At 37.9% G+C, this 26,548-nt stretch overlaps 1 protein-coding gene across 1 annotated transcript; it reads right to left on the bottom strand.

Moving 5' to 3' along the window:
• Positions 1–5,483: 5,483 nt before the first annotated feature.
• On the bottom strand, positions 5,484–18,953 carry LOC100891968. The gene is made up of 7 exons (XM_003730669.3): positions 18,319–18,953; positions 15,387–15,574; positions 13,965–14,097; positions 11,362–11,756; positions 10,728–10,824; positions 8,070–8,594; positions 5,484–6,510 (listed from the first exon to the last, which is right to left on the bottom strand). Exons 1-7 carry the CDS (start codon positions 18,599–18,601, stop codon positions 6,497–6,499), a joined length of 1,635 nt encoding a protein of 544 aa, XP_003730717.2. The 5' UTR covers positions 18,602–18,953; the 3' UTR covers positions 5,484–6,496.
• Between the last annotated feature and the right edge of the window lie 7,595 nt (positions 18,954–26,548).

Genomic DNA, 26,548 nt, shown 5'->3' with positions numbered 1-26,548 from the left:
AATGCAAGGCTCCCCCCTTGCCATTTGGGCGACTCCGAATGCAAGGCTCCCCCCTTGCCATTTGGGTGACTCCGAATGCAAGGCTCCCCCCTTGCAATTTGTCCAGTCTTGGTAAAGTTACAAACACTGTACACAGAAAGATGTATATGGGACTACACGAACACGTGGCGTAAAAAACCTACCCCCCCCCCCCCCCCCCGAGTTTTACGATGTACATGACATATTTAGAATATGAAGGCATTTATAGAGCCATGCTTTTCAGGGAACATGTCTTATCTGATGTTCTTCCACACTTGCATAATAAGAATGATAACGCTCACAAATTATTTTTCACCTCTTCCCAGAACTCAACCTTCTCTTTAATCTAGCTACAGTACACCGTACACGCAGCATTCTGAACAATTTCGTCAACATTTCATTAATTGCTGATCTTCGGCAAAAGCGAAGGTAGAACAAGAAGAAGAAGAATTTTACACTCACCAATAATATCGTGGCTCCTTCTAATATACGAGCAGCTAGTCTGACACACGCAGTAGTAAAGATAAATAAAAAGTGATAGCTCCTGATCCTGCTAATGAAGAAATGTGTACTTTTTTGTGTGCATGTGCATTGATTTGAGCATGCGCACTTCATAATAATGACAAAAGGGGGAAACCCCCGGCGCGCAGCCTTATTCTCAGCGTTATTTTAAATTACTTGTTTGATTTCAACCACACAATTATGCATTAATTTTGTTTTAATCTTTGTCGTTGACATTTTTGCTTGAACCATATTTTAGCTCTGACATGTTTATCTCTGACACTTAATTTATCTCTGACATTAATGTTTAAATTGCCTATGAGTATGACATTATCTCAATACATTTTAACAAAATTGCCGCTGTCATTTTTACCTCTGGCATTTTTTACGGCTGACATTAAATAACATTTGGCATAATACCGCCTAATCAGTAGCCTGAAAAATTCGCATTTTCATCTTTATTTTCTTTTTGGAAATGGTGTAGTGTCAAAATGGGCATGAGGATCGGCAAGGTCTAAACCCGGGGCTCCAGCAAACTCCAAATGTTGGGAATAAAAGAGAAGACGGCCAAAATAATAAGGGTGCAACCATTTTTTTTTTCTCTCTCTCTCCCTCTCTCTCTCTCTCTCTATCTCCCTCTCGCTCTCATTCTTATTTCGATTATTATATTAATAAGTAAACGCGTGGACCTATTGCTTAAAGTTTAGCCTATGTGTGTAGTATTTTTCTTTAAGTGAATGGATTTATTGCCTAACGGGTCTCTGGAATTTCATTTATAAGTTATTGAAAATAGAATTGACTATTGACTACTGGTCATGCAAATCGTTCTAGAAGAAAATATAGCAACAGGATATTTCACTTTGAAGTGGATTAATTATACAACGTTCGGCCCTAATCAGTGACGTACGCAGGATTTTGTCAAGGGGGGGGGGGGTTAAAATTGGTCCAAAAATTTCGCAATAACTCAGCCAGCCGCTGAATGAAAAAAAAAATTGGGTCCCCAAAAATTTGCATCGACTCAGCCAGCCGCTGAATAAGGGGGGGGGGTAAGAGGACATTTTTTGGGGGGGGGGGGGGGAGGGCGGGTCCCAAAAAAATGCAACGGGGGGTGTAAGGTCATCTTTTTTAGGTCATCTATAAGGATTTTTTGTATTATTTTTTTTTTTTTATTAGAAAAAAAAAAAAAAAAAAAAAAACTCAAAAGAGGGGGGGGGGGGGTATCCCAAAAAACATACACAAAATATACATTTAAAAAAACGCAAGGGGGGGGGGGGTTACCTCCCCCCCCCTTGACTTTGATGGTTTCAGTAACTTATATGGACAAGATGGAATGAGCATATTAGGGCATGCAGGCTCTCAGAATATGACATTGTTGCAGCAATTTAAATATCTCAACCAGGGTCATTAATAAGGAGAGTTTGTGTGAACACTAAATTTTTTCTTTCTTTTTTGCCCCCGGAAAAGTTGTGAGCACTAAGTTTTAAACAAATATTTTAAAAAAAGTACATTTGTGGTTACCATCTTTTTTTCTTTTTTTTTCCAGGGGGGAGGGCTGGGCCCGAAAGGACGATGAGTAAATATCACTCGTGTCAAACATCCTGAACATTTAAGAATCTGTTTTCTTGACACACATCTCTTCCTCCTCTTTTCTATATATATTAGCTCAACAGGATCTCATCCTTCTTCTTTACTCTGCTCAACAAGTATATCTCTTCCCTTTTCTCTACATTGCTCAATATGTACATCTCTTCCCCCTCTCTTCTAGTCAAGTCACAATTCTGAATTGATTCAAATTTTCTCTCCACAACATCATTCATTTCTATAGCTTCATCTTATCTTGGAACTGCTAACGAGTAATTGATACATTTCCTCTCCTTTTTATCTCTTCCTCCTGTTTCTCTTTCACTGTTTCACAATTCACAAAAATGTCCTAGACAACATAAATAAATATATACAAGGGAAACTATTAACGATTGTATATTTTTTTATTTCCTTTCATTTGTTTTTTGCTCACACAATTTACATATCATAAAAATAATTATGCTTTATACAAGCTTCTTGGTATTGCCATTATAAGATGTGGTAATTATACCGATACATGATGTATGTAGATTTTACATACTGTAAGTTTACAATCAATTTATTAATGTCAACTGAGAGAAAATATAAGACAATCAAGAAATAGTAGACTGGCAATATAGCCATCTATGCGCATGAATCTTTTTTTAAAAATGGAAATAAAGGTCTTCTTTTTACAATGAAGATAATTTCTATAGATTTAGATTTTATTTGACTCTATCAACCCCCTTCAGGGGAGAGCACAAAATATTTACAATACAGAAAGATATATCAAACAAAATAAGATATAATTATAATAAAATACCTAGACATGATATATACATTTTTACATTTCTAAAAAACAATAAACATGAGCTAAAGACTAGTATACACTATACAATTTATAGTTATAACTTAAAAGCCTAAAATCAACCCTCCCACCACCACGCCCTTCCTCCCGCTCTCCCTTCAAATAAAATTTGGAAGTGTGTAACAAAAAACCGTCTAGTTCTTAATGTGATGCTTATTGGACCACGATCAGTTCTTAACAGAGTAAATGATTTTTCTGTCACACTAAACGGCAGCTGTTTGAAAAGAGTAAAAGTGGCAAAATGCCTGGGTGGCACGATTGACGTTGGACGGAACATGTGGAAAAAGTTATTAAAACTGCTATAAGTGTAATTAAGCAAGCCAAAAGTTATGTTCCAACAAGATCTCTGAAACTTCTATATTAAATGCCATCGTTCTTCCTCATTTTGATTATTGTTCCTCGGTTTGGTCTGAGCGATTCCAAAGACAAGCGATTAAATTACAAAAGGTTCAATAACGAGCTGCACGTGTAGTGCTGGGAGAAGGATTTGAAATATCTTCAAATGATATGTTAAGTCGCTTAGGATGGATGGATGCCTATTCAGACACGTTTCCAGTTTGGACGTGCAGTGATGATGTATTAAATCAATGCATGACATGGCACCAACATACATTTTGAAAAAATAAGTCAGTTCACTACATGATCACAACACCAGACATGCCGTAAGGGATGCATTACGTGTACCTAAATTTAGGACGGACACATATCAAAAATAGTCCTCTAATTTCTGGAATTACAGTATGGAACCAACTTGAAAGTTCTATCAAGACGTCATCTACTTTGAACAGTTTTAAACACACTCTAAAAGCCCTGTTATCTGCCGATGACGGGTAAGTGAACTTTTGGGGGGTTATCGTGCGAAGCTAACCAATTGTTCCTAACTTCCTATTGGCAAAATCATTATATTTGGTTGACATGGTTAACTTTATATCATGTATGTAATGTATCAATTTTTCAGCTATCTTGTAAACAACCTACAGTGTTAGTGTATTAATTAAAGAGCAATCAAATGTAAATATATAACAATTTTGGTATCCTGTGTGTTAAGCTATATCAGATTATAAAAAATATACATTTTCAATCATTTTTTTCCTTTCTTTCAAGTATGAACGTGGTTATCATCTGTACAGGTACATGTATTCTTTATTTTATTTTCAGTTTTTTAATGTATTTTCAATTTTAAATTGATAATTCCATTTACATATTTCTTTTAAATGATCAAGGATAATTCTTGAATGGTCAGTCATTTCATGAGAATACCAATTAATTGGTATTATACCAGTTTATATGCTTGTGTATTTTTCTATTTTGTTTTTGCTGCTGTTATTTGTTTCATTCTTACCAAACAGGGCCTCATGGAAGACCAGCAAATTGGTGATATGTGCCACCGTGTATAAATATCAGAAATAAATAAATAAATAAATAACATCCTCAATCACCATAAAATCAAGTAGACCTGTTCTTGTATTAAAGTCCCCAGTTAAACAAAAAGGGACATCATATTTGCCTTTTAAATTTACCAGGCCCGAGTCAAGAGATCTAAAACCTCATAAGTGTGATGAATAGAACCTTCATATGGCAGGTAAACAGCACCTAACATAAAATCAAATCCTTAATACTTCTTATCAATATAAATCCACAAAACAGACTAGGAAGCAGTATATACATGTACATGTATATACCGGTACCTCGGAGAGGACCTCAACTAAGCCGTGGGTCCTCTGGTTGCTAATACTAACAAGCATTTATGCTTCCTTAGCAGTCAGGTAAAATAACCACCACAACCATATATATATATATAACAGACATTTAGTATTTAGTAATACCGGGGTACCGTATTCCTCTTGATACCTCCTTGAATTTCACATCTTTAATTTGCATTTCTATATTTTTCTAAAGTTTCAAATATAATTTACACTGCCTACTTTCATAACATTTCATATATGGTTTATACACTGTAATGTAAACTTTGTATTTCTTTCGAATCTATGAGATTGGATTATGGCGAAGAGTATAAATGTATTATTACCCGTATCAGACATCTGAGCTGGTCATTTACAAAACCGGATTGCCCTAGTTTTCACTAGCAGTGGGAACGGAGGGGTATATTCTTTGTATTTTCCTTGGTCTCCCTGCGCGTATTGACTTTGCGTGTAGAGACGAGTGAAAATATACCTTGGTATTTTCTACGGTCTCGCATTTTCATTGCGCATCTATTTATATTATGCGTACGAGAACCTGCGCTCTTTGCGCGCACTCTATTGTGACGTAATAATCACACCAAATACACACTGTTTGTAGTGTATCGAAAATTTTGTCAAGCACTGGATTCACAGTGTTGGTTTGACAAAGTTTGTTCAGTTCTTGAGATTGTCATGGTGGATGTCTGTATTTGCTCTAGATGTCTGATTTGGATAACAATAAAAATATTGACTGGCTTTACTTTCGGGGGATATCAGGAATATTGACCGCGCTAAGACCATATTGCCCTCGTCTTTCGACTCGGGGCAATATGATCTGAGCTTGGTCAATATTTCTGATATACCCCTCAAGGCCAGTCAATATTATATAATTAGACAATACAGACTGCATGTACATTTGTTTTCATTTCAATTCATTTCATTTTGTCTTCATTTTACAAACCATGATAAAATGATTGTATGAAAATAACCTACCTGTATATCGATCTGATGGTATAAAAAGTACAAAATTGCATAAATGCAATAAAATAATACATTGAAATTTTGATAACAGAAATATTGAGGGGTTAATAATATTGTGTTGTACAATAAAAACAGTTTCAAGCCACACCTAAAAAAGCCTGGAGGCTGTTCTTTAGTGGAAAAAATTGGGTAGCTATGATCTTCAAAGTTTAAAAAAGTTGCAGCAAATACAGGATCCCTAATATAAAAAGTAGCACTCACAACTGGATTTGCACTGCAAATACATGTAGGCCTATATATACAGTACATGTACATGTACCTGTGTAGATACCATTACATTGCGATTTCAACATGAATTTCCTTTTATAAACATTACCAGGAATGTGAACTTCGGTCAAGTTGAAAATTAATCCTACAAACATATTATATAATAATTTATCCAAAACTAAATATCATTAGAATAGCAATAGAAATAAACATTTTAATTCATGAACAACATTTAAATCATTTTCTACTGGAACCAATTGGTACCTACGTTATGTGTATGGGAATGAGTGAATTTCAGTGAAAATCAGAGTCAACAGGTTACTGCATACATTTGAAAAAATATACTGAACCGAATGTAAAGGGCAGATATTTACAGTTTGATGTGCTATCCTAGAAATGTTAGTACATGCAGTATGTACAATAATGCCCTAAGGCAAGGCAAGGCAAATATATAGTACATGTGGATTGTTCAGGTTTGTGTTTACATACAATACAGTACATGTAACGGTGGATACAGCATCTACTCGTCCAAAGCTGAGAGCCTTCCCAAGATGATCTATATCTCCATGCTTGACAACTGTTCCAGCAACAGCTTTCAACCTTTCGTCAGTCTTCCTGTCTATCTGAGACATCCTTTAAAAGAAAATCATATTTTTTTTAGTGTGTTTCTAATTATGGTGCATGTACATGTACTGACAACAGGAGCTAGGGGGGGGGGGGGGATGTTTGGGGAAAAAATTGTAGCCAATGGCTACACGTGTATTTAAGCAAACTAGATGGAACTTCCAACTGCGCACAGTCAAAAATGATGCCTCCGCCATAGAGCGATTTTACAAACCAAAACGGAAGCAATTTTTAATATTGAAGTTTGACAGTAAACCATTAACGGGTTCTCAGAATATCATGATTACAAGCTATTTTTCATATACATGGCTCTGTAAGATAAATTCCTGTCCTGAGTTTGATAGTAATCCATCTGTCAGTTCTAATTATAATGCGTTCACAAGCTATTTATATGCAAACATAATGAGCCCCATGACTTTTGACCTTTGACCTCCTGACCCTAAAATCTAATCGGTTCAAAGGCTCTGCAAGATACAAAAACATGTCTTGAGTTTGATGGTAATCCGTCCACCGGTTCTTATGATGGTGTGATCACAAGCTGTTTTTGCATACATACATATTGAGCCCTGTGAGCTTGACCTTAAACCTTGTGATCCCAAAATCTAATCAATTCATTGGCTCTGCAAGATACATACATGCCCCACGTTTGGGGGAAATCATCAATCGGTTCTTGTGATAACGCGATCACCAGCTGTTTTTGCACACAAGCCCTGTGACCTTTGACCTTGTGACCCCAAAATCTAATCAGTTCATTGGCTTTGCAAGATACATACATGACCTAAGTTTGGCGGTAATCCATCAATCGGTTCTTGAGATAACGCGATCACGACAACGGGACGTACGGACGGACGGACAACCAGAAAACATAATGCCTCCGGCTACTTTGTAGCAGAGGCTTAAAAATCTTTCCATAGATGCTAACTTGCTTGGAGGAAAGGAACCATGATGGCAACAAACAACATTTCAAGCAAAATAAAAAAGGATTTCATTAAAAAGAAACTTACAACCATGTGCGACACACTTCACACAGCGTTTCATTCTTTTTGAGAATATTTTTTCTCTTTAAGTATGTTTTAACCCGTGTTTTCTATTGAAGTAGTGATCAACATTTTAGGGCATTTGGTTGACGTGCAGTACGTGACCCCAAAAAAGTATTCATGAACATACTACAGTAATTTTGAGAAAAAACAGAATAATTCCAGGAAAAACGTAATGTTTGGCAGTTCCGAGGGCCCCCCCAAAAAAATTGACCACCCTACCCCCCCCCCCCCCCCCCCCCCCCACTGAGTGAAATATTGGCCGGCACGATTTTCATATTTCAGCACACTTAATTTCAAAAATTGCACCCCCCCTCCCTTGAGCGCCGGGGGGGGGGGGGGGGGGGGGGGGGGGGCATCTAAAAAAAAAAGAAGGTAAAATTAACGTTAAAAAATGTAAAAATGCATTTTTTTTTTTCCCGGGGGGAAATGTCTATATTTTTGGTAAAAATGTGGAACAAATAAACTTGAAACTTGAACTTGAAACACCAATACCTCCACAAACCAGAGTGTGAAGTCATTTAAACTCACCTGAAACAGAGCTATACTCCTCTTCTCTTTTCTTCCTGATGTTCACATCGATGCTCTTCCTCAATCTTTTCTCGAGCGTTTTAGCGTGAATGTGTTCTCCGGTCAAGCTCCTCATCTCCGGCGAGACGAGAGATTCATCACAACAGTACACAGGAATAATTCTGCCTCCTAAACCCATGCCTGTGACAGACTTGAGGGCCATCTCAATCGTCATGGTGATATCCACATTTACATTCTCACGATCCTCTTTCGTGATAAGATAAACCACATGTGAACAGTTTGAGACGTCCTTCTCAATGCTTTTTAATATCGGTACGCCAAGTTTACCATCAAAAGGAGATGTCATTTTCCACCCATTCCTTTGAATGAGTTTCTCCATCTTCCGAAAATATGTTGTTTTTTTTGAGGATGAAAGTAGATAAATGTCATAGAACTCTTTTTGTGTGACGTGTAGGGGAGTACTTCTTGAAGGATTGACGGTCTCCATTTCCTCAGTTTTGCTACATGTAGGTATATCCATAGGACCTCAAATGAGAGTAGAATAGAAAGAAAGATACATATAAGTATCACTGGTAAGTGGGTCACAGGTTCGAGCCCCGGCAAGACACTTAATATGTCCCTGAGCAAGGCATATTATCTACATTGCTCCTCTCCATCCAGGTGTGTTAAATGTGTAGGATGCAAACTTCATAGTGGTTGGATTAGCAAGTGCTCGTTCGGCTATTTACTTATACATATGAGATATGAATATGCTTGTTTTCTAGGTAATTGGGACTTATCATTCATTCTTTTCATGCTGTTTCAAGTATTTTTTGCCAGTGATAACTTGATAAATAAGCAATGAGCAATTGAATCATTAAATAAATATCAAATTTGGTGTCACTAATTATAGACAAAATAAGACAATTTCTGATGATTAGTTAGCTTTATTTTTAAATATAATCAAGAAAAAAATAAAAAGAACTAGATGGAACTTTGACTGCGCGCAGTCAAAAATGATGCCTCCGTCATAGAGCAATTTTACAAACAAAAACAGAAACAATTTTTAAATTCAAGTTTAATTGTAATCCATCTGTCGGTTTCAATGATAATGCATGCACAAGCTATTTATAGGCATACATAATGAGCTATGTGACCTTTGACCTTCGACCTGGTGACCCCAAAATCGAATCATTTCATTGGTTCTGCAAGATACATACATGACCTGAGTTTGGCAGGAATCCAACAATCGGTTCTTGAGATAATGCGATCACGAGCCATTTTTGCATACATAATGAGCCCTGTGACCTTTGACCATCGACCTTGTGACCCCAAAATCTAACCAGTTCATTGGCTCTGCAAGATACATACATGACTTAAGTTTGGCAGGAATCCATCAATCGGTTCTTGAGATAACGCGATCACGAGCCATTTTTGTATACATAATGAGCCCTGTGACCTTTGACCTTCGACCTTGTTACCCCAAAATCTAATCAGTTCATTGGCTCTGCAAGATACATACATGACTTAAGTTTGGCAGGAATCCATCAGTCGGTTCTTGAGATAACGCGATCACGAGAACGGGACGTACGGACAACCCGAAAACATAATGCAGAGCTGCCAACCTCCAGAACAGAAAATCAGTAATCACAAGGCTCAAAATCAGTAATTTGGGGTATAAATCAGTAATTTCTTATGCGGCGCTATGAATCTAAAAAAACGACACGCCAACACTGCGCGGACGCATGATTATCTGAAATTTTTGGTGATTTTACTCACACAAAGATGTTAAGTATTGAATTTCAGGTCATCACAACACAGTTTATCATGAAAAATGGCTCCTATTCACAGCACTCGCTACGATAAATCATATTTAATTCATTAAAAAAAAAAAAAAAAAAAAAAAAAAAAAAAAAAAAAAAAAATCTTTTTTTTTTTTTTTTTTTTAAATCCGTAATTTGAGACAACATTCCGTAATGGTCGTTAATTTCCGTACCAATTACGGAAAATCCGTACTAGTTGGCAGCTCTGATAATGCCTCCGGCTACTTCGTAACGGAGGCATAACAAAGTAAGTTGAATGGGATAGACTGTAAATGGTGCAACCACCAACGGGTAAAAATTGACAAATGCTTGCTGATCATTAGACACACTGAATTCACAAACACAGGTAAGGATATATGCTGGGGCAATACATTTTTCAGTTTCCAAATAGACCCATTGCCCCATATATGTCACTCAACTATCCTTGTGGTACAGTAGGTCATTCACTTTACACTCATTCCAAGGATTGAGTGTTCGGATCCCATTCCAGCATTACGGTCCTTAGGCAAGACATTAATCCACAATCTACCCAGGTGTAAATTGCTGGGGTGATAATAATTACAGGGCTCTAAGGAATAACAGCATTGAAGCTGATGATGCTCTTTTTGGTAAAAAAATATTATTAACATTAATTATGATTATTATTGTTATTATCATTCTAATTAGTTTCATCATTATCATTATTTTTGTTACTATTATTTTTATTATCCGGCAAGTTTTCAATAATTTATCTATAAATCTAGTGAGAAACTTCTTGGGACTTGTAATGGAAATTTCATCACTATCAGATCTCCAAACAACAATGAATGATGTTTGGGGTAGGTCAGAAAAGGAGCCATTAAGAAATTACTTTTACCTCGATTAGCAGAATTGCTAGCTGATTGGAGTTTTTTTCCCTGATGGATACCTAGGGGCCTAGGCCTCGGGATGGTGGTAGGCTTGGTTGAAGAAAGCTGTCATGGTAACAACAAAACAAAAAATCATTCTGACAGTGTGAAATAAATTATCCTTATTGGCAAACACAAGGAAGACTTAAACATTTTTCTAGATATTATGAATTAAATAAAAACTCACTCATGATGTCCTTACCTGACATTCAACTTTTTCAATGAATGTAACTAGTATGCAAAAAAAAATATGCCTCACATTCCAAGCTTTGCAAAATGGTACTCTTCTGTATGTATACAGGGCATCTGTCACCACTAAAGCATCTTCATAAATTTGTCATGTTTATTATTTCATCTTCCATAACTGGGGGCTTCCACAACAAAACATTGGAAGAAGAAAAAATAAAGAATATGTAGTGTAAAGTCAGACTTATTTCTCAAGCACTGCATCAATTATGTCTTGTTAATCCATTCCTTCCCATCCCTCCTTTGGTAAAATGTGGATTTGACAGCATCCAAACAAGCTCATGCTTATTCCTGATAGAGAGACTACTTAAATGTAACACTACAACTTTGAAATGGAATGATAACAGATTTACTTACCTTGACACCAGTCCTCTCTCTCTCTTCTACTTCCTTCTTAACACTCCCAGCTCCCATCAAAACGTGCCCTCCGTTCCTGGCTGGCACCAGTGCAGGCACATCCGGTGACTTCTTTGCTAACTTTGACCTTTTCGGATCGACATCTGTAGCCTTTGCCGATTTGACCTCGTCTGTACTCCTTCTAGATCTCCTGCCTTCTTTGCTCAGATTTATCGACCTCCGACCTTCTTCGCCCAGATTCCTTGACCTTGTGACCTCTTCACTTGGCCCTTGAACCTGATCTGTGCTTGACCTAGAACTGTTGACCTTTGCAAAACTGGTAGAGGGGGTAGGTGAGGAACTTGAGAGCTTTCTCTTATGCTCCTCTGGAGGGTTAGATCCGGCACTGGATGAGGCTGTAAGACAGAAAATAGAGTAGAGTCAAGTACAAACTTATTACTTATCTTATACAAACACAGAAAATTTCTGATTGTCAGACATCGAAAGTTGAATATTGAAAGTTAGAATACTAAAAGCAACACAAAATCTCAAGAGAGAGATGGGTTTTTGTTTGTTTAAGACATACAAGCAAATCGTGGAGATATCTAAAAAGATTTGTTTTCTATAATTGCATCCTGATCTTAATATTATTACACTGGAAATACTGGGTCATACAGAAGACTCTTTGCTCAAATCTTCAGAGAAATTTCTTCATTTAATTTTATAAAGAAAATGATGCCTCCGCCATAGAGCGATTTTACAAACCAAAACAGAAGCAATTTTTACAATTCAAGTTTGATTGTAATCCATTAGCAGGATCTCAGAATATCGTGATTACAAGCTATTTTATATAAATGTATGACCCTTTGACATCATGACCCTAAAATCTAATCAGTTCATTCGCTCTGCAAGATACATGTACATACATGTCCTGAGTTTGTTAGTAATCCATCCGTCAATTGGTTCTAATGATAATGCGATCACAAGCTATTTTTGCATACATAATGAGCCCTATGACCTTCGACCTTTGACCTCATGACCCAAAATCTATTCAGTTCATTTGCTCTGCAAGATACATAAAGTGTACATGACCCAAGTCTGGCAGGAATCCATCAATCGCTTCTTGAGATAACGCGATTCACAAGAACGAGGACGTACGGACGGACAACCCAAAAAACATAATGCCTTCTGCTACTTCGTTGCGGTGGCATAACAAAGCAGGACTTTCTCCACTACACAGTTCTTTTATACTTGAGAAAGATAGTTATGTCAGTAGAAGTTATGACTGATTGAATGGCCATTTCATGGACGTTTAATAGTTTCCTCCCATATGTGATTTGTAAGGTGCTCAATTCACTTGAAATCAAATACTGAAGACGCACTTGTGAAACACAAACAAACAAAAAAAGAGATCACATAAAAGCATCTGCACTATAAACAAAGGAACAGTAGTATTAAGACAGAACTTACAAAAACAACAGAACTATTAATTATTTGCCAAATCACATTAGAACTATAAGATTCACAGTAAACATCTTCAGCAAGCCAAGGCTTGTGCAAAAACCATCTGAAATTACACTCATTCACGGCTCAAATTAATTTTTGTCCACGGGGGCTCTTCCAAAAAACAGCCCCTGTAAGCCTTCTCTCACGGCTCTTTTAGTACTGACGGGGGCTCTTTTTTTTAATACAAATTTCCATTGAATTGGTACCCATGATACTCCTAAATTCTTTGCTATTTCATCATTATCATTTATTTAAGTCTGCATTTTCCTAGCTCTTACAACTTCACAAGTTACATAGGGGTTCATCCCGTGATGATATTCTCTTCATTTCTTCCTGTTCTGCACATTCCTCCTCATCATTCAGAGCAACCTTATTATATTCTTTCTTTTGTCTTTACCATATCCTTCCACAACATTTTTATGTATTTTTGCATATTTAATGAGCTATGACTTTTGACCTTTGACCTACATACTTAGAAATTGAACTGGGGCTGTATTTTGATACCATGTACCTTCATTTCAAATTTCATTAAAATCCATCATACATTACTATTAAAAGTTATCGAATGGAAACCACATTTTTTCGAATAATTAGCTTTTTACACATATTTAATGAGCTATTACCTTTGACCTATGACCTAAATACCCCGAAATCGAACTTAGGCTGTGTTTTGATACCATGTACCTTCTTATCGAATTTCATTAAAATCCGTCAAACATTACTAAAGTTATTTAAACATATTTGTGGCTTACACCCAGTAAATAAGATTGACTGATCGATCTGTAATTGAAAAACAAATATGTTTAAGTAATTGAAATTTCTCCCAGGAAGCATTACATTTATAAAAATTACTAAGTTATCGAACAGAAACCAGATTTATTACGGACGGCAGCGTTACTTTATCCCCTCTGACTTCTCTGTCGAGGAGATAATAAATAATGATAATTACATGTACACATGTATATGGGTTGTGGGGCAAAAGCAAAAGGGGGGGGGGGTAGAGACTGACAAAGTCACAAAAATCTATGAGAAGCAATACAGAGGGGAAAAAGGAGGGGGGACCACACCCCCTGACACCCCTTCCCCAGATTTGCACATTGCATTTTCATATCACATACCAGCATTTGGGCCATATTCCATAAGATGAAGTTGTCGGGCAGCATCTTCCAGGCCATGTTTGAGGAGGATTTTCTTGAGTTCTTCAAGGAATGTTATGCTTGACCCCACTTGATTTCTCCATTTGATTAATACCTAGACAAGAAAGAAAAAGAAAATATTGTCTCTACAGATATTCATCATCTGAGCTGCAGCAAAATAATCTGGCCTATTCGTCTCAATCTCCTAACAAGGACTGCCAACAATTTATTTGTTCATACCTAAAGTGGCAAGATGTGCCACAGAATTGCCAATGTGTTTGATTGATCGCACCTTCAAAAATTCATAACTTTATTATTCTTAATCGGTTTCGGGCATTTTTTGCTCAAATTTTCATTGCCCTCCCCTGACATCCCCTTTAAAGATACTATGTCCCTTTTGCAGACCAACATCAAATTCTGTAGAACTTTGCAGGAATTATATATGTCACGTATGTCCTATCTGTGAAATTTAAACGTTAGCAGTGTCCTAGTATTAAAATTATGCAAGGAAACCAGTTTACTCTCTAGACTTTCCTGTCAGACACTATTGAGTGAATGACTGACAACTTTTTTATTTTGTTAATAACATACATAACATGAGCTGGAACAGGCACATGAGCATTTGTCGACATCAATAACCCACTACTTGTAATGGCCAAAATTAAACTGATTGAATCTTTGTGCAGCACAAACCGTACATCCATTCGGTACAAGGGTCTGAAAATCAGACTATTACTTACATGTAGGTGATTGCAAACACTTATGTCGATTCGACAACTAATGGTCGTTATTTTCCCACAAAAAGCCATTTTCAAACCCTTTCGTTTTGAGGGAAGTTCTAAATAAGTATTGTCTTCCAAATGCCGTTGGAATTTAACCTTTTCCTTTTTTTGACCTGCAAATGAGACATACTGTAGTACCTTTAATCTCTTGATGTTAAATTCAGAATATAAATCAATTTCAAGAGTCATCCGCTTGAGTCTCTCTATGCCTTCCCATGCCCTCTCCTTGCCAGTCATTAAAACATGTACTGTAGACAGGTTTCATTCCAACTGCTGTCCGGCTGTGGAAATTGCTCCCTGCCTACATGTATGTTGTACGGAACATTTCAGATAAGGGGCTTCAAGCTTTTAAATGTAGAATATATGGATACCTCCTTGAAGTGTCAGAATTTTGTTTTTGCTTGTATTTTGTGTTGGTATTAGTTTGTTCCTTTATATTGTTTGTTTCATAATCATTCAGTCATTCTGAGATGCAGTGAACCACTTGATTGGCACACCAGAGCACACAGTGAGAGTCTGCTGTTTCAGCACATTTTAAAAGATGTTTGGTGATACTATTCTTCATGTTTTGCAACTAAGACAAAAGAGAACAAAAGTCAAAAGAAATCCATTGTTGTCTTACATGGAAGAGAGCCTTTTCGCGCTGTGCAACTAGGACGTTGAAAAAACTAATCAGTTTGTCAAACTTCATACAGTTGTTCTCCAGGAGAAGTAGTCCAAGCTTCCTATAGACCAATGTACAGTCTAGCTTTGATGCAAGAGTACCAAGGGAGGTATCCTCAATCAGGAAGTTTGGTCTCCTTTTGAGTTCTGAAGAGAATGTTTGAAATAAAGAGAAGAAGTTAGTTAGGTTTAATAAATTGGAATAATAATAAATGCGTTCACAGGCTATTTTTGCATAGATAATGAGCCCCATGACCTTTTACCTCATGACCCCAAAATCTAATCAGTTCATTGGCTCTGCAAAATACATACATGTACATGACCCAAGTTTGGCGCTAATCCATCTATCGGTTCTTGAGATAACGCGTTCACGAGCTATTTTTGCATACATAATAAGCCCTGTGACCTTTGACCTCGTGACCCCAAAATCTAATCAGTTCGTTGGCTCTGCAAGATACATACATGACCATATTTTGGCAGTATAAAATCCATCAATCGGTTCTTGTGATAACGCGATCATGAGCTATTTTTGCATGTACATAATGAGCCCTGTGACCTTTGACCTCGTGACCCCAAAATCTACCGTATTTGCCGGCGTATAGGCCGCAGTATTTTTGGAAGAAAAAATATCAAAAAGTCGGGGTGCGCCCTATATGGCGCTATGCCTGGCAATGTCTCCCAGCTCAGTAATCAGTGTGTTGACTCACCACTCGGAAACTACAACAACACTAACATTTGTCTGTCATCTTGGTTTGAAAGTAATCTTTCTAATAGATCTCAATATGTAGTTTATAATAATAATTCCTCAATTTTTTTTATATAACAAATGGTGTACCACAAGGTTCTATCCGAGGACCTGGTACTCTATTGTTTTTAATTCACATTAATGATCTTACACATTCTTCTAAAAACATTGTTACTATTATTTGTGACAAGTTTACAAGCACAAATCAGCGCCCTTAACTGCACCTCGATGTTAAATGAAGGTCCTTCCCCGCGTGGGTTTTCGGCAACAAACAACAAAATGTCAAAATCGGGGGTGCGGCCTTTACGGCGCTGCGGCCTTTACGGCGCTGCGGCCTTATCGCCAGCAAATACGGTAATCACTTCATTAGCTCTGCAAGATACATACATGACCCAAGTTTGGCGGTAATCCATCAATTGGTTCTTGAGATAATGCGATCACGAGAACGGGACGTACGGACAGACAACCAGCAAACATAATGCCTCCCGCTACTTTGTTTTGGAGGCATAAAAACACAATACTGACGTTATGTACGTCCTCTGCACATTTTTGGTAACAGCAGTAATTCTTACATTTTACACAAATTTATCAACATATTTTCTCAGAAATTTTCATGATATTAGAAAGGTTTTAAAAAACCCTCATAAACAAATGTAGAAAGAATGACGCTTAAGTCGGTCTTTAAATACATGTACAAGACAATACTTAAATTACCACGAGAATCGGGTGCGATGTCCTTCGTAATTTAGTAATGTGACATACAGTGTATGTCGGTATGAAATTACAGTGTTTGAGATCCAAACCAGCCCTCTAGCTTCAGTTTTCAGTGTTCAAATGACCTGCTAGTTATTCACGAACGCGCGGACATGTTTTTCGCCGGAGTGCAACGACCTACCCCTACACTGCAACCACAAACATGACTATGTCCATGTGACGTCGGGTAGCCATTTTTGCACGTTAGCTCCGAAATTGGAACGTAATATGTATATACAACTGTAGTCTTTTTTCTGTCCCAAATTTTTATCATGGACAATGCAATCCCATTTAAAAAAATGTAATTCCGTTTAAAATTGTGTTATTTATAACTTAAAACTATTACCGGTAAATGTGAGTGAATATTTCACTGTTGTCCCACATACCGATATATTTGATATAACGAAACATGCAAAATCAATGCCGGACTTTTTCCCTTAAAAAGCTAGTTTCTTAGACAGAAATTGAATTTTGTTATAAAAAACCCGTAAATAAAGATATACTATGTAAATGATAAATGATAAATGATGTTCCTAATTCCTATACCTCAGAATTTTGAGGTATTCTGTAGGGCACATTCCTATATTACAGCACAAATAGGAAGAATTGGAAAGGGCACAAAAAATCTCCAAGGCCAATGAGAGGGGCATTGAGGCCACTCAAAGGGGCATCCACGGCCATGGCCTTGGTGGCCTTGGATTAATTTAAGCCCTGCCTAAGGAAAAACACAAGTTATTGAATATTGTTTCCTTCAAGTTAGGAAGTTCAATCTAAGGCCCGACATATCCAACTTTTAGGCAAAAAAGGGGGTTGGGGTTGTTTCACGTTTATAAATTGATGTAATTTGTTGTACGTGTTTATTAAACTACAGTTCCACGTTCAAATTACCTGACATTTCATCTGACTGCTGTATACAAATTGAAATTCAAAATGTGTTTGGCTGAGCTACAAAATCTCAATTAGTCTCTTCATGAGACTCACAAAATTAAATTGAAAGCTCAAACGATAAACTTACATGTACCTGTTTGAAGTCTGAGTGGAATTTTACGAGGGAGTGGAATTTCATGAGGGAGTAGAGATTATTTTCCCTCCTTCCTTTCCATAGATAGAATTTAACTCTAGTTCACCGTTATTATAAATGTCAAATTAAGGCAAGTTCAGGGTCAGCGAACACATTTTGTTTCAAAGAATGAGTGCACATGTGCGAAGAGGGCTCTCAATTAATCCCTTTCCTCTACTCCCTCATAAAATTACATTGTAGGCTCAAACAAATAGTAAGTTATCATTTGAGCTTTCCATTACATTCCAGAAATGACCTATTGCTCCAATTTCTTTCACAATGTAATCATTTTTTTTCTTTCTTTCTTTCTTCCAACTAATAATTGTTTCTCACCTTGCTCTAAATAAGTCGCTACTACAGGCATCTCCACCCCTTTGAGTATCTCCACAAGCTTTGTGCCTGCTCTTTTTCCGTTCGCGTTTATCCACATAGACAAACACTGCAAAACAATATCCTGATAATCCTGCTCGGTCCATCCAATGATATTTGAGACAGCGGCCTGGAAACCGAGGTCGCGAAATAAGGGTAAGTAGTAGTCAACAGGATCGATGCTCTCTGTGAGTTGGCATATGAGCCCATCATCTTGCAGGACTTTGGACAATGCTTTAGCAGACATCCTGCAGATTGTGGGCTCCCTAGAAATTAAGAGAAAGGGAGTGCATCAGGAGAATAAAAATTGAATGCAGTTTGCCAGCAACAAAATTGTTTAAAATACGACTTGTTTATGTACATTTCCTTATTTCTGGCATACTTTCCCCTGTTCAAGGAGGCGCAATAGCTCAGTGGTACATGTAGAGCAGTGGTCGTGGGTTTGAATCCAAGTTGATGCACTAGCAACCTTTGGTATTAGGCATTAAACCTCAATACCAAGTCCCTTTGGAGAGGACTTAAAGGCACTGATCTCCTGGTTGCTAATACTTACAAGCATGTACAGTGTACAATTTATAAGTCAGGTAAAAACAAACAACAAACCAACCCAATAGGCTGACTGGATACTTACAATCCATGTTCATATATGAAGGGGTGACCAAAGTTTGTGGAGATTTTTCTTTTCTTGCACATTACAAAACATCCAGATCAACATACATGTATATCATGTTCCATACGTCATAAGAATTGTAATTTATCATATAATCAGATTATATAACATTCCGAGGCTGTATACTTCAAACCAATGATAAGACGAGAATATCGAAAGGCTTACCACTACCGAAGTCTGTCAAAAAGTGTGACCTAAGTTCGTGCATGATATTTACTGCCCTCTTGTGATGGTCTTTATTTACATGTACATGTATGTAAACATTCCAAACTTTGAAAAAGATAATAATTTCGCTCTATCATTGAAATTTTGCCCCCCAAAAATAACCTTGTTAAATTTTGCAAATAAAAGACAATATTTTTGATTGTTCACGTACATGTATTAATGACAATGTGTTAGTCCCTATCTGCATGTCATTTGTTTGTTTAAACAGTTTATCATGTGTCTCCTTTTTATGTCAGCCATACATGTACATGAGTTCTCGCTCTTTTCTCTCTGTCTCTCCACTTTCCCCCTTTTATTTATTTAAATTTGTATTCTTACAAAACCCATAGATTCATTGAAATTCACAAACACAGATACGGTGGAAGCAGGCGCGCAGGGTCCTGTTTTTTTGCGTAAGAAATTGGAATTTTATCACTATTTTTCGGAGTCAATCCCTCTAATAAACTGATTTTCATATTTAAACAAAAACACAATTTGTTTAATATGATAAAAAGCGTGGAAAGACTACCGTAAATCTCTGTGTATAAGGTGCACTTTTTTCCGTCGGCAAAAATCAAAAGTCGGGGGTGCGCCTTATACACAGGTAAAGGATATTTTGAGTCCTCAAAATGCTACTTTTTAGTGGTTTTCGAAAATCTCTGAGTCTCAACACGAATTACATAATGCAAATAAAGAATAGGATCTACTATTTGAAGTTAAACTACGTTCCTAATTTGAAGGGAAGCCAAAAAAGCCAAACACAAAAGCCAACAAAGAATTGGCTTTTTTGTGGCTTTTGGGGCTTTTTGTTAACCAGATCAGATCGGCTCTCATTTCAGTGTTCGAAAATACTTTCATTTTATTACGAGGCACAGTTGAAGTGCTTGTGAACTAAGTTAGACCTAGTAACAATGTTGTTTTTAAAACTAAAGATGACAGAAAACTTTTCCTACGAGTCCAAACAGAAATTTGGACAGGCTAGTTTTCGAGTGGTGATTCGTTATCCACCGTGTAAGTGAGCTGCACAATACAGGTGAGTGAGCTGAAGACACAGCAGAGCTACGGCCGGCAAAGTGCTTTGTGAAGGGGCATAATTTATCGGGACTTTGAAGAAAAAAGAAAGAAAAAAAACTCTCTTCCCTTCAAATTAGGAACATAGTTTAACTTCAAATAGTAGATCCTATTCTTTATTTGCATTATGTAATTCATGTTGATACACAGAGATTTTCGAAAACCACTAAAAAGTAGCATTTTGAGGAATTTTTTTTTCCAGAATTTTTTCCCAGATTTTTTATTTATTTTTTATTTTTTGTCTTCAAAATAGGGGTGCGCCTTATAAACGGGAGATTTACGGTAGCTTAATCACATTTTTATGTCGCACGGAGTTGTCGACGGTGCTCAAAGATTTTGTTGTCTCAGTCCCACACAGCACAGGCATGGCGTATCATTCTCTTGTTTACCGGTAAGCGCTTTTAGTGTTAGTACTAGTACTAGTATGCGAACTTTGGTCACGCGCGAAAGTTTGGTCACACCACCATACCCCATAGGCCTAGCTAGAGTCGCCTAGATCTAAAGTAGAACCTAGGCCTAGATCTATATGAATGAATAGTTTTTAACTAGATCTAGTAGACCCTATTATTAAATCTACATGTAGGTCTAGGCGGTAGGCCTAGAATAACCGAAAATAAGTAGATCTAGATCTAGGCCTAGACTAATAATCAACGGTTGTTCCGTTGAGATTCCATCTGGCTCCTGAGTCTGAGTAGGGTGTCTGAACAATTTTTCAATTTTCAATTTGGGATCGTTTTTCACCATTTTTGTTTGATATTTATTTTGAATTAAAAATGTAATCAGAATAATACATTTCAAATTTCAAGTCTAACCGATATTTCCATCAAAAGATACAGCCTCTTCGAAATGCTGCAATATTCATAGCATTTTGATCAGAATCAACGAAAAAGACGTACACGCAAAGTTATGTTGTTTTGCTAAATTTAGCCAAACAGCTGTATCGCGCGATTAAAGCGTATGCATAGCGTACGCATGTTATGCGCATCTTGCAGCTTGAGCCACGTTGTCTCCGCGATATTTGCCATTGACTACCAAGATATCCATACTTTCATTCACTATACGCGCAGATGTTACGCGATGTAACCATGGTTTGGACTGAGCGGAGCTCACGCCTCCCTAATTAGCTGATTTAAAAAATGTGGGAAGGGTATTTTCAAACTGTTGCGGCGAATGATCCCTTGGGGCTTGCGAAAAAAAAAGCACCTGGATATTGTCCTTACGTCTAGCCCCACTTAAACCGCGGGGGCGCGGCTCAGGAAAGTGGCTAAATTTGGAGCTAGGATGCAAACAACATTTCAATCGCTGTTTTGACCAAGATATTTTTAGAATTCCGGGGGTGGCCCCCTATGGGGAATATGGAGAAAAACCTGCTCTTTCATATGACACCACATTTATTGAGTTTCATCTTCAGGATCATGAGTAATTAAGGTTTGAATTTCAATTTCTTCATAAAATCATTGACCGATTTTGCATGGTCACGCAATGCACGTAGACCACATAGGGATGCGTGCAATCTCTATGGGGAGCATTTTAGCACACAACATAGGGTGCGCGATCAGACACCCTAGTCTGAGTTTGACCGCCTGACTCTAGACCTCCCAGATAGCAAAATATCTGGGGCCCATCTGGGTTTTGTATGGGCGGACCAAAGCCCACGTGGCCCATACAAAAACCAGATGTACATGTATACCAGATGGGTCTTCCCACCCAGAACCCACGCATATGGGCCCCAAGTGGGCCCCATGTGGGTTTTTGGTGGTGAAAAACGCACGTCGAACATCGGCTGGGCCCAGCTAAAAACCAGGGCAGCGTTTCTCGAAACCGTCATAACTACAAGTTCACCGACATCCCATTGAAACGTGTGTATTAAGTTTAACACGTGTTTCAATGGGATGTCGGTGAACTTGTAGTTATGACGGTTTCATGAAACGCTGCCCTGGTGTATACCAAATGGGCCTTCCCACCAAGAACCCACAAGTACCAACTGTCATACATTGTATGAGTGGGACCACAGGCACAGTTACTCACGGTAAAGAGACACATATCAGATCCAAAATTACTCCAAATTGTAGAAAAAACTAAAGATCCATTATTGTTCCTGAGGACTAGGGTATTATTCACAGAGCAAATTGTAGTTCAAAGTATAAGGGACACCTAATTTTCTCAAAGTCACTACCAGTGAAATACCATTGACCATACAATTCCACCATTGAAACACCATTGACCATACAATTCCACCATTGAAACACCATTCACCATACAGACCCTACCATTGAAACACCATTGACCATACAATTCCACCATTGAAACACCATTGACCATACAATTCCACCATTGAAACACCATTGACCATACAATTCCACTATTGGCACACCATTGAACATACAATTCCACCATTGAAACACCATTCACCATAAAGACTCGACCATTGAAACACCATTCACCATACAGACTCTACCATTGAAACACCATTTACGATACAGACGCCACCATTGAAACACCATTGACCATACAATTCAACCATTGAAACACCATTCACCATACAGACTCTACCATTGAAACACCATTCACATATACAGAATTCATATGGGCCCCATATGGGCCCCATGTGGGTTTTTGGTGGTGAAAATCGCACGTTGAACATTGTCTTCACCCAGCTGAAAACCAGATGTATACCAGATGGGCCTTCCCACCAAGAACCCACAGGTATAACGGAGCCCACGTGGCCCATATAAAAACCAGGTGTATACCAGATGGGCCTTCCCTTACAAAAAAATGTTCAATGGTATACCAATGGTATACCATTCACAAACACCATTTAAATACCATTCGGATACCATTGAGATTACGCTCGCTACGCTTGAATGGGCACCATTCATCTACCAGTGAAATACCATTCAACCTAATAATAATTTTTTGGACGCTCATTTGCATAATCACCAATGGTAGATGAATGGTACTATTTACACTACTGAAATTTGAATATGAAATATGCAAATTTTGTTACATTAATCTACCATTCACCATTGGCATGGTAGGCCAATGGTGGATGTTGAATGGTAGGCCAATGGTGGATGGTGAATGGTAGGCCAATCTACCATTCACCTACCATTCACCTACCATTCACCATCCACCATTGGCCTACCATTCAACACCCACCATTGGCCTACCATCCACCATTGGCCTACCATGCCATTGGTGAATGGTAGATTAATGTTACAAAATTTGCATATTTCATATTCAAATTTCAATGGTGTAAATAGTACCATTCATCTACCATTGGTGATTATGCAAATGAGCGTCCAAAAAGTTATTATTAGGTTGAATGGTATTTTACTGGTAGATGAATATGGTGCCCAATGCCAGGTACGTTTGATTTGATTTTTTGATTTGATTTATTTATTTTCCACTCAAATATCCACAAATTAAATGACATATATAAACCATACAGTAATACAATATATAATAGAACAAATGAATTATACAAGTAACGAAAAACTGACAAGTATGTTCGTAATCAAATAAGTTTACAAAGTACATTTATGTTTGAGAATTAAACAACATATTTTAAATTGCTTGATTTAACTGAGAGGGGAAAAAAGGGAATCTCAGAAAAGCTAGGCTTGTTGAGCGAGATTCCCAGTATAAATTAAATAATGGACCATCCTCAACGTGCATCAAATTCTACACATGTCCGCTCCCAGAGAGACCAGAGACGCACGAGAGACCAGACCCACTCGCCCGCGCCAGATCCCCGGGTCCCCCCCGCCAAGGCCCATTCAGCGTACAACGTTGCGAGCGTAATCTCGATGGTATCCGAATGGTATTTAAATGGTGTTTGTGAATGGTATCCGTATGGTATTTTCAGTGGTACTTCCGAATGGTATACCATCAATTGGTATACCAGCTTCATTAATAATTGTTAATTGTTTACGATCAGATAAATAACTTGATAAAAGTTCTAAAGGTGTGCCCCTAATACTGTAATATTATTTTGTTGTAATAAAATAGAATGATTTATAAGCTGCTTTAATTAACAATAACTGTCTGCTCGATGCGCTTCATGACAGCAGCAAGGGTCAAAATCTCTATAACATTTTCACGTTTTTCGCAAGTTCTTTCCACTTTTGGAAACATATATACCTGTTTATGTTTTATTCCATACCTGAGAACTAAGGTTAGATGATGTGATTTTGAAAGGAGACTGCTGAATGCTGCATTTTGTTTGAACTTCGAGCCCCGGCTTTGAGCACTCTGATTACAAATTCCAGCGTTACTCTTCGGAACGGTCTTTTGCCGCTGACCCAAGCCAGCAGTTCCCGCTAGTGGAGTGATTGTGAACGACATATGGTCTCACGGATAGAACTTGAATTGTTTAGCTATTGTGGCCCCAAACATTGCTTGGTGAGTAAATGTCAACAAACTGTGATCAAAAACGAGTTTTGAAGTGAATGGATACAGCTCAGACATATATGATTATTTGACTATAGGATTTAGTGGATAATCTCACCCTAATCCGGACATTTGAGACGATAGTAACTGAAGATTCATGCTTGTGATATAGTATATGAATGAATGACCAACTGAGAATATAGTTTTTCAAAGCAAGGAGTGTGATATTGGACGTGAAAATGATCTTCATCAGAGTAACAATAGTGGCAAACACATTGTTGGCAATTTACATTGCTTACTGTTTGGTGAAAATTTGTGTTGGAGAATTGTCATTTGTGCCCAACATGGATGGAAAACTACGTGAATGCACAGGGGCGTGTTCACTTTCAAGCTCTGTGGTGTATACTAGAGATCAACTCCGAGCTTTGAATAACAGAACGTTTACTCTCAATCGAGACACACAACAATTGATCAAACAGCTTGGATTAGCACGAACAAAAACGAGGCGGGGAAAACGAGGAGGGCGAAATCTTCGACGGAGTATTAGCATTGTGACTGGGAATCGGACGGACAATGATGACAAGCAGCATGAATGTCGGCCGAGGACACTGGTCTCCATCGATGTAGAACCAGCGAAGAAAGCAGCCCATCACGCTCTGCCAAGTTTTCTCATGACGAACGCTAGATCGATTGTGTACAAAACGGATGAGCTTGGTGTTATACTGAACAATAGACACATTGACATAGCAGCTATAACTGAGACATGGCAAACGCCTGATATATCAGATGAACAGTTGTCGATAAATAATTACTTGACATTCACGGATTATCGCCATACACGGCGTGGTGGGGGAGTAGCATTGTATGTTCAGAAAGATATACCGATATTTCCCCTTACCATGATATATGTTCCTTCTGAATATGAATTTGAATGTGTCTGGTTGAGGATACGACCGCATAGATTACCTAGATGTATATCAAGTATCATTGTATGTGTAGTGTATATCCCACCAGGATCCCCTCATCACACAGCCCTGATTGATCACATAACCAATTCAATTGATGTTTTAGGCACTATGTATGTAGACTGTGGATTTGTTATTTTGGGAGATTTTAACCGGGTAGATGTAGACCCTTTGTTGAGAGTACATGGACTCAAACAAATGGTAAATAAGCCAACTAGAGGTGAGGCGATTCTTGATTTGATATTGACCAATATGAAAAAACACTACATGTCAGCCGCCATTGAGTCTCCTCTGGGAATGAGTGACCATAACACGGTGATATGGACTGCAAAGAATAGAACAAAGGCTCCCAACAAGGTACTCAAGAAAACATCACGTCCAATGACATATCAAGGGATCCACGAGTTTGGAAGGTGGGTTACATCCCAATCTTGGCAGGAAGTCCTTTCCGTACCAGAAACGGAATCAAAAGCAAACGCTTTTTATGCATTGATCCAAGGAGCAGTAAATAAATACTTTCCTAGTAGATCAGTCAAACTGCACAGTGCTGACAAGCCTTGGATGACCGCACGAGTGAAAGAAACCATCAAGATGCGTCAGGAAGCGTTTGCCCAAGGTTCCTTAACCGAATGGAAGCGCTACAAGAAATTGGCCAGCAACCAAATCAAACAGGCTCAGGAGAACTTCTATGACAACTCCTTAGCAGGGCTAAGATCTTCAGACCCCTCGAAGTGGCATAGTGGCATTCAGCTCCTCGCCAATAAGATCAAAGAACGCTCTCCTATATCTGTGCCAACGCTCCCTGAAGCCAGTGATGAGGAAATAGCTAATGCCATTAACCAGGAATTTTCATCTACATCACAGGGTCGACTGCCTCTAAGTACTTCCGACC

This window comes from Strongylocentrotus purpuratus, unplaced genomic scaffold (assembly GCF_000002235.5).
Source record: "Strongylocentrotus purpuratus isolate Spur 01 unplaced genomic scaffold, Spur_5.0 spur5_scaffold_1, whole genome shotgun sequence".
NCBI lineage: Eukaryota > Metazoa > Echinodermata > Echinoidea > Camarodonta > Strongylocentrotidae > Strongylocentrotus > Strongylocentrotus purpuratus.
This window is presented reverse-complemented; position numbering and strand designations above follow the sequence as displayed.

What these genes read in the sequence shown, in the direction of transcription:
- LOC100891968 (XM_003730669.3), bottom strand. Translation starts at nt 18,601, where the DNA reads ATGTCTGCTAAAGCATTGTCCAAAGTCCTGCAAGATGATGGGCTCATA. An exon ending in GGAATATGGCCCAAATGCTG is followed by an intron (nt 11,757 to 13,964) that starts GTATGTGATATG and finishes TCTGTCTTACAG; the next exon opens with CCTCATCCAGTGCCGGATCT. An exon ending in GAGAGAGGACTGGTGTCAAG is followed by an intron (nt 10,825 to 11,361) that starts GTAAGTAAATCT and finishes TTACCATGACAG; the next exon opens with CTTTCTTCAACCAAGCCTAC.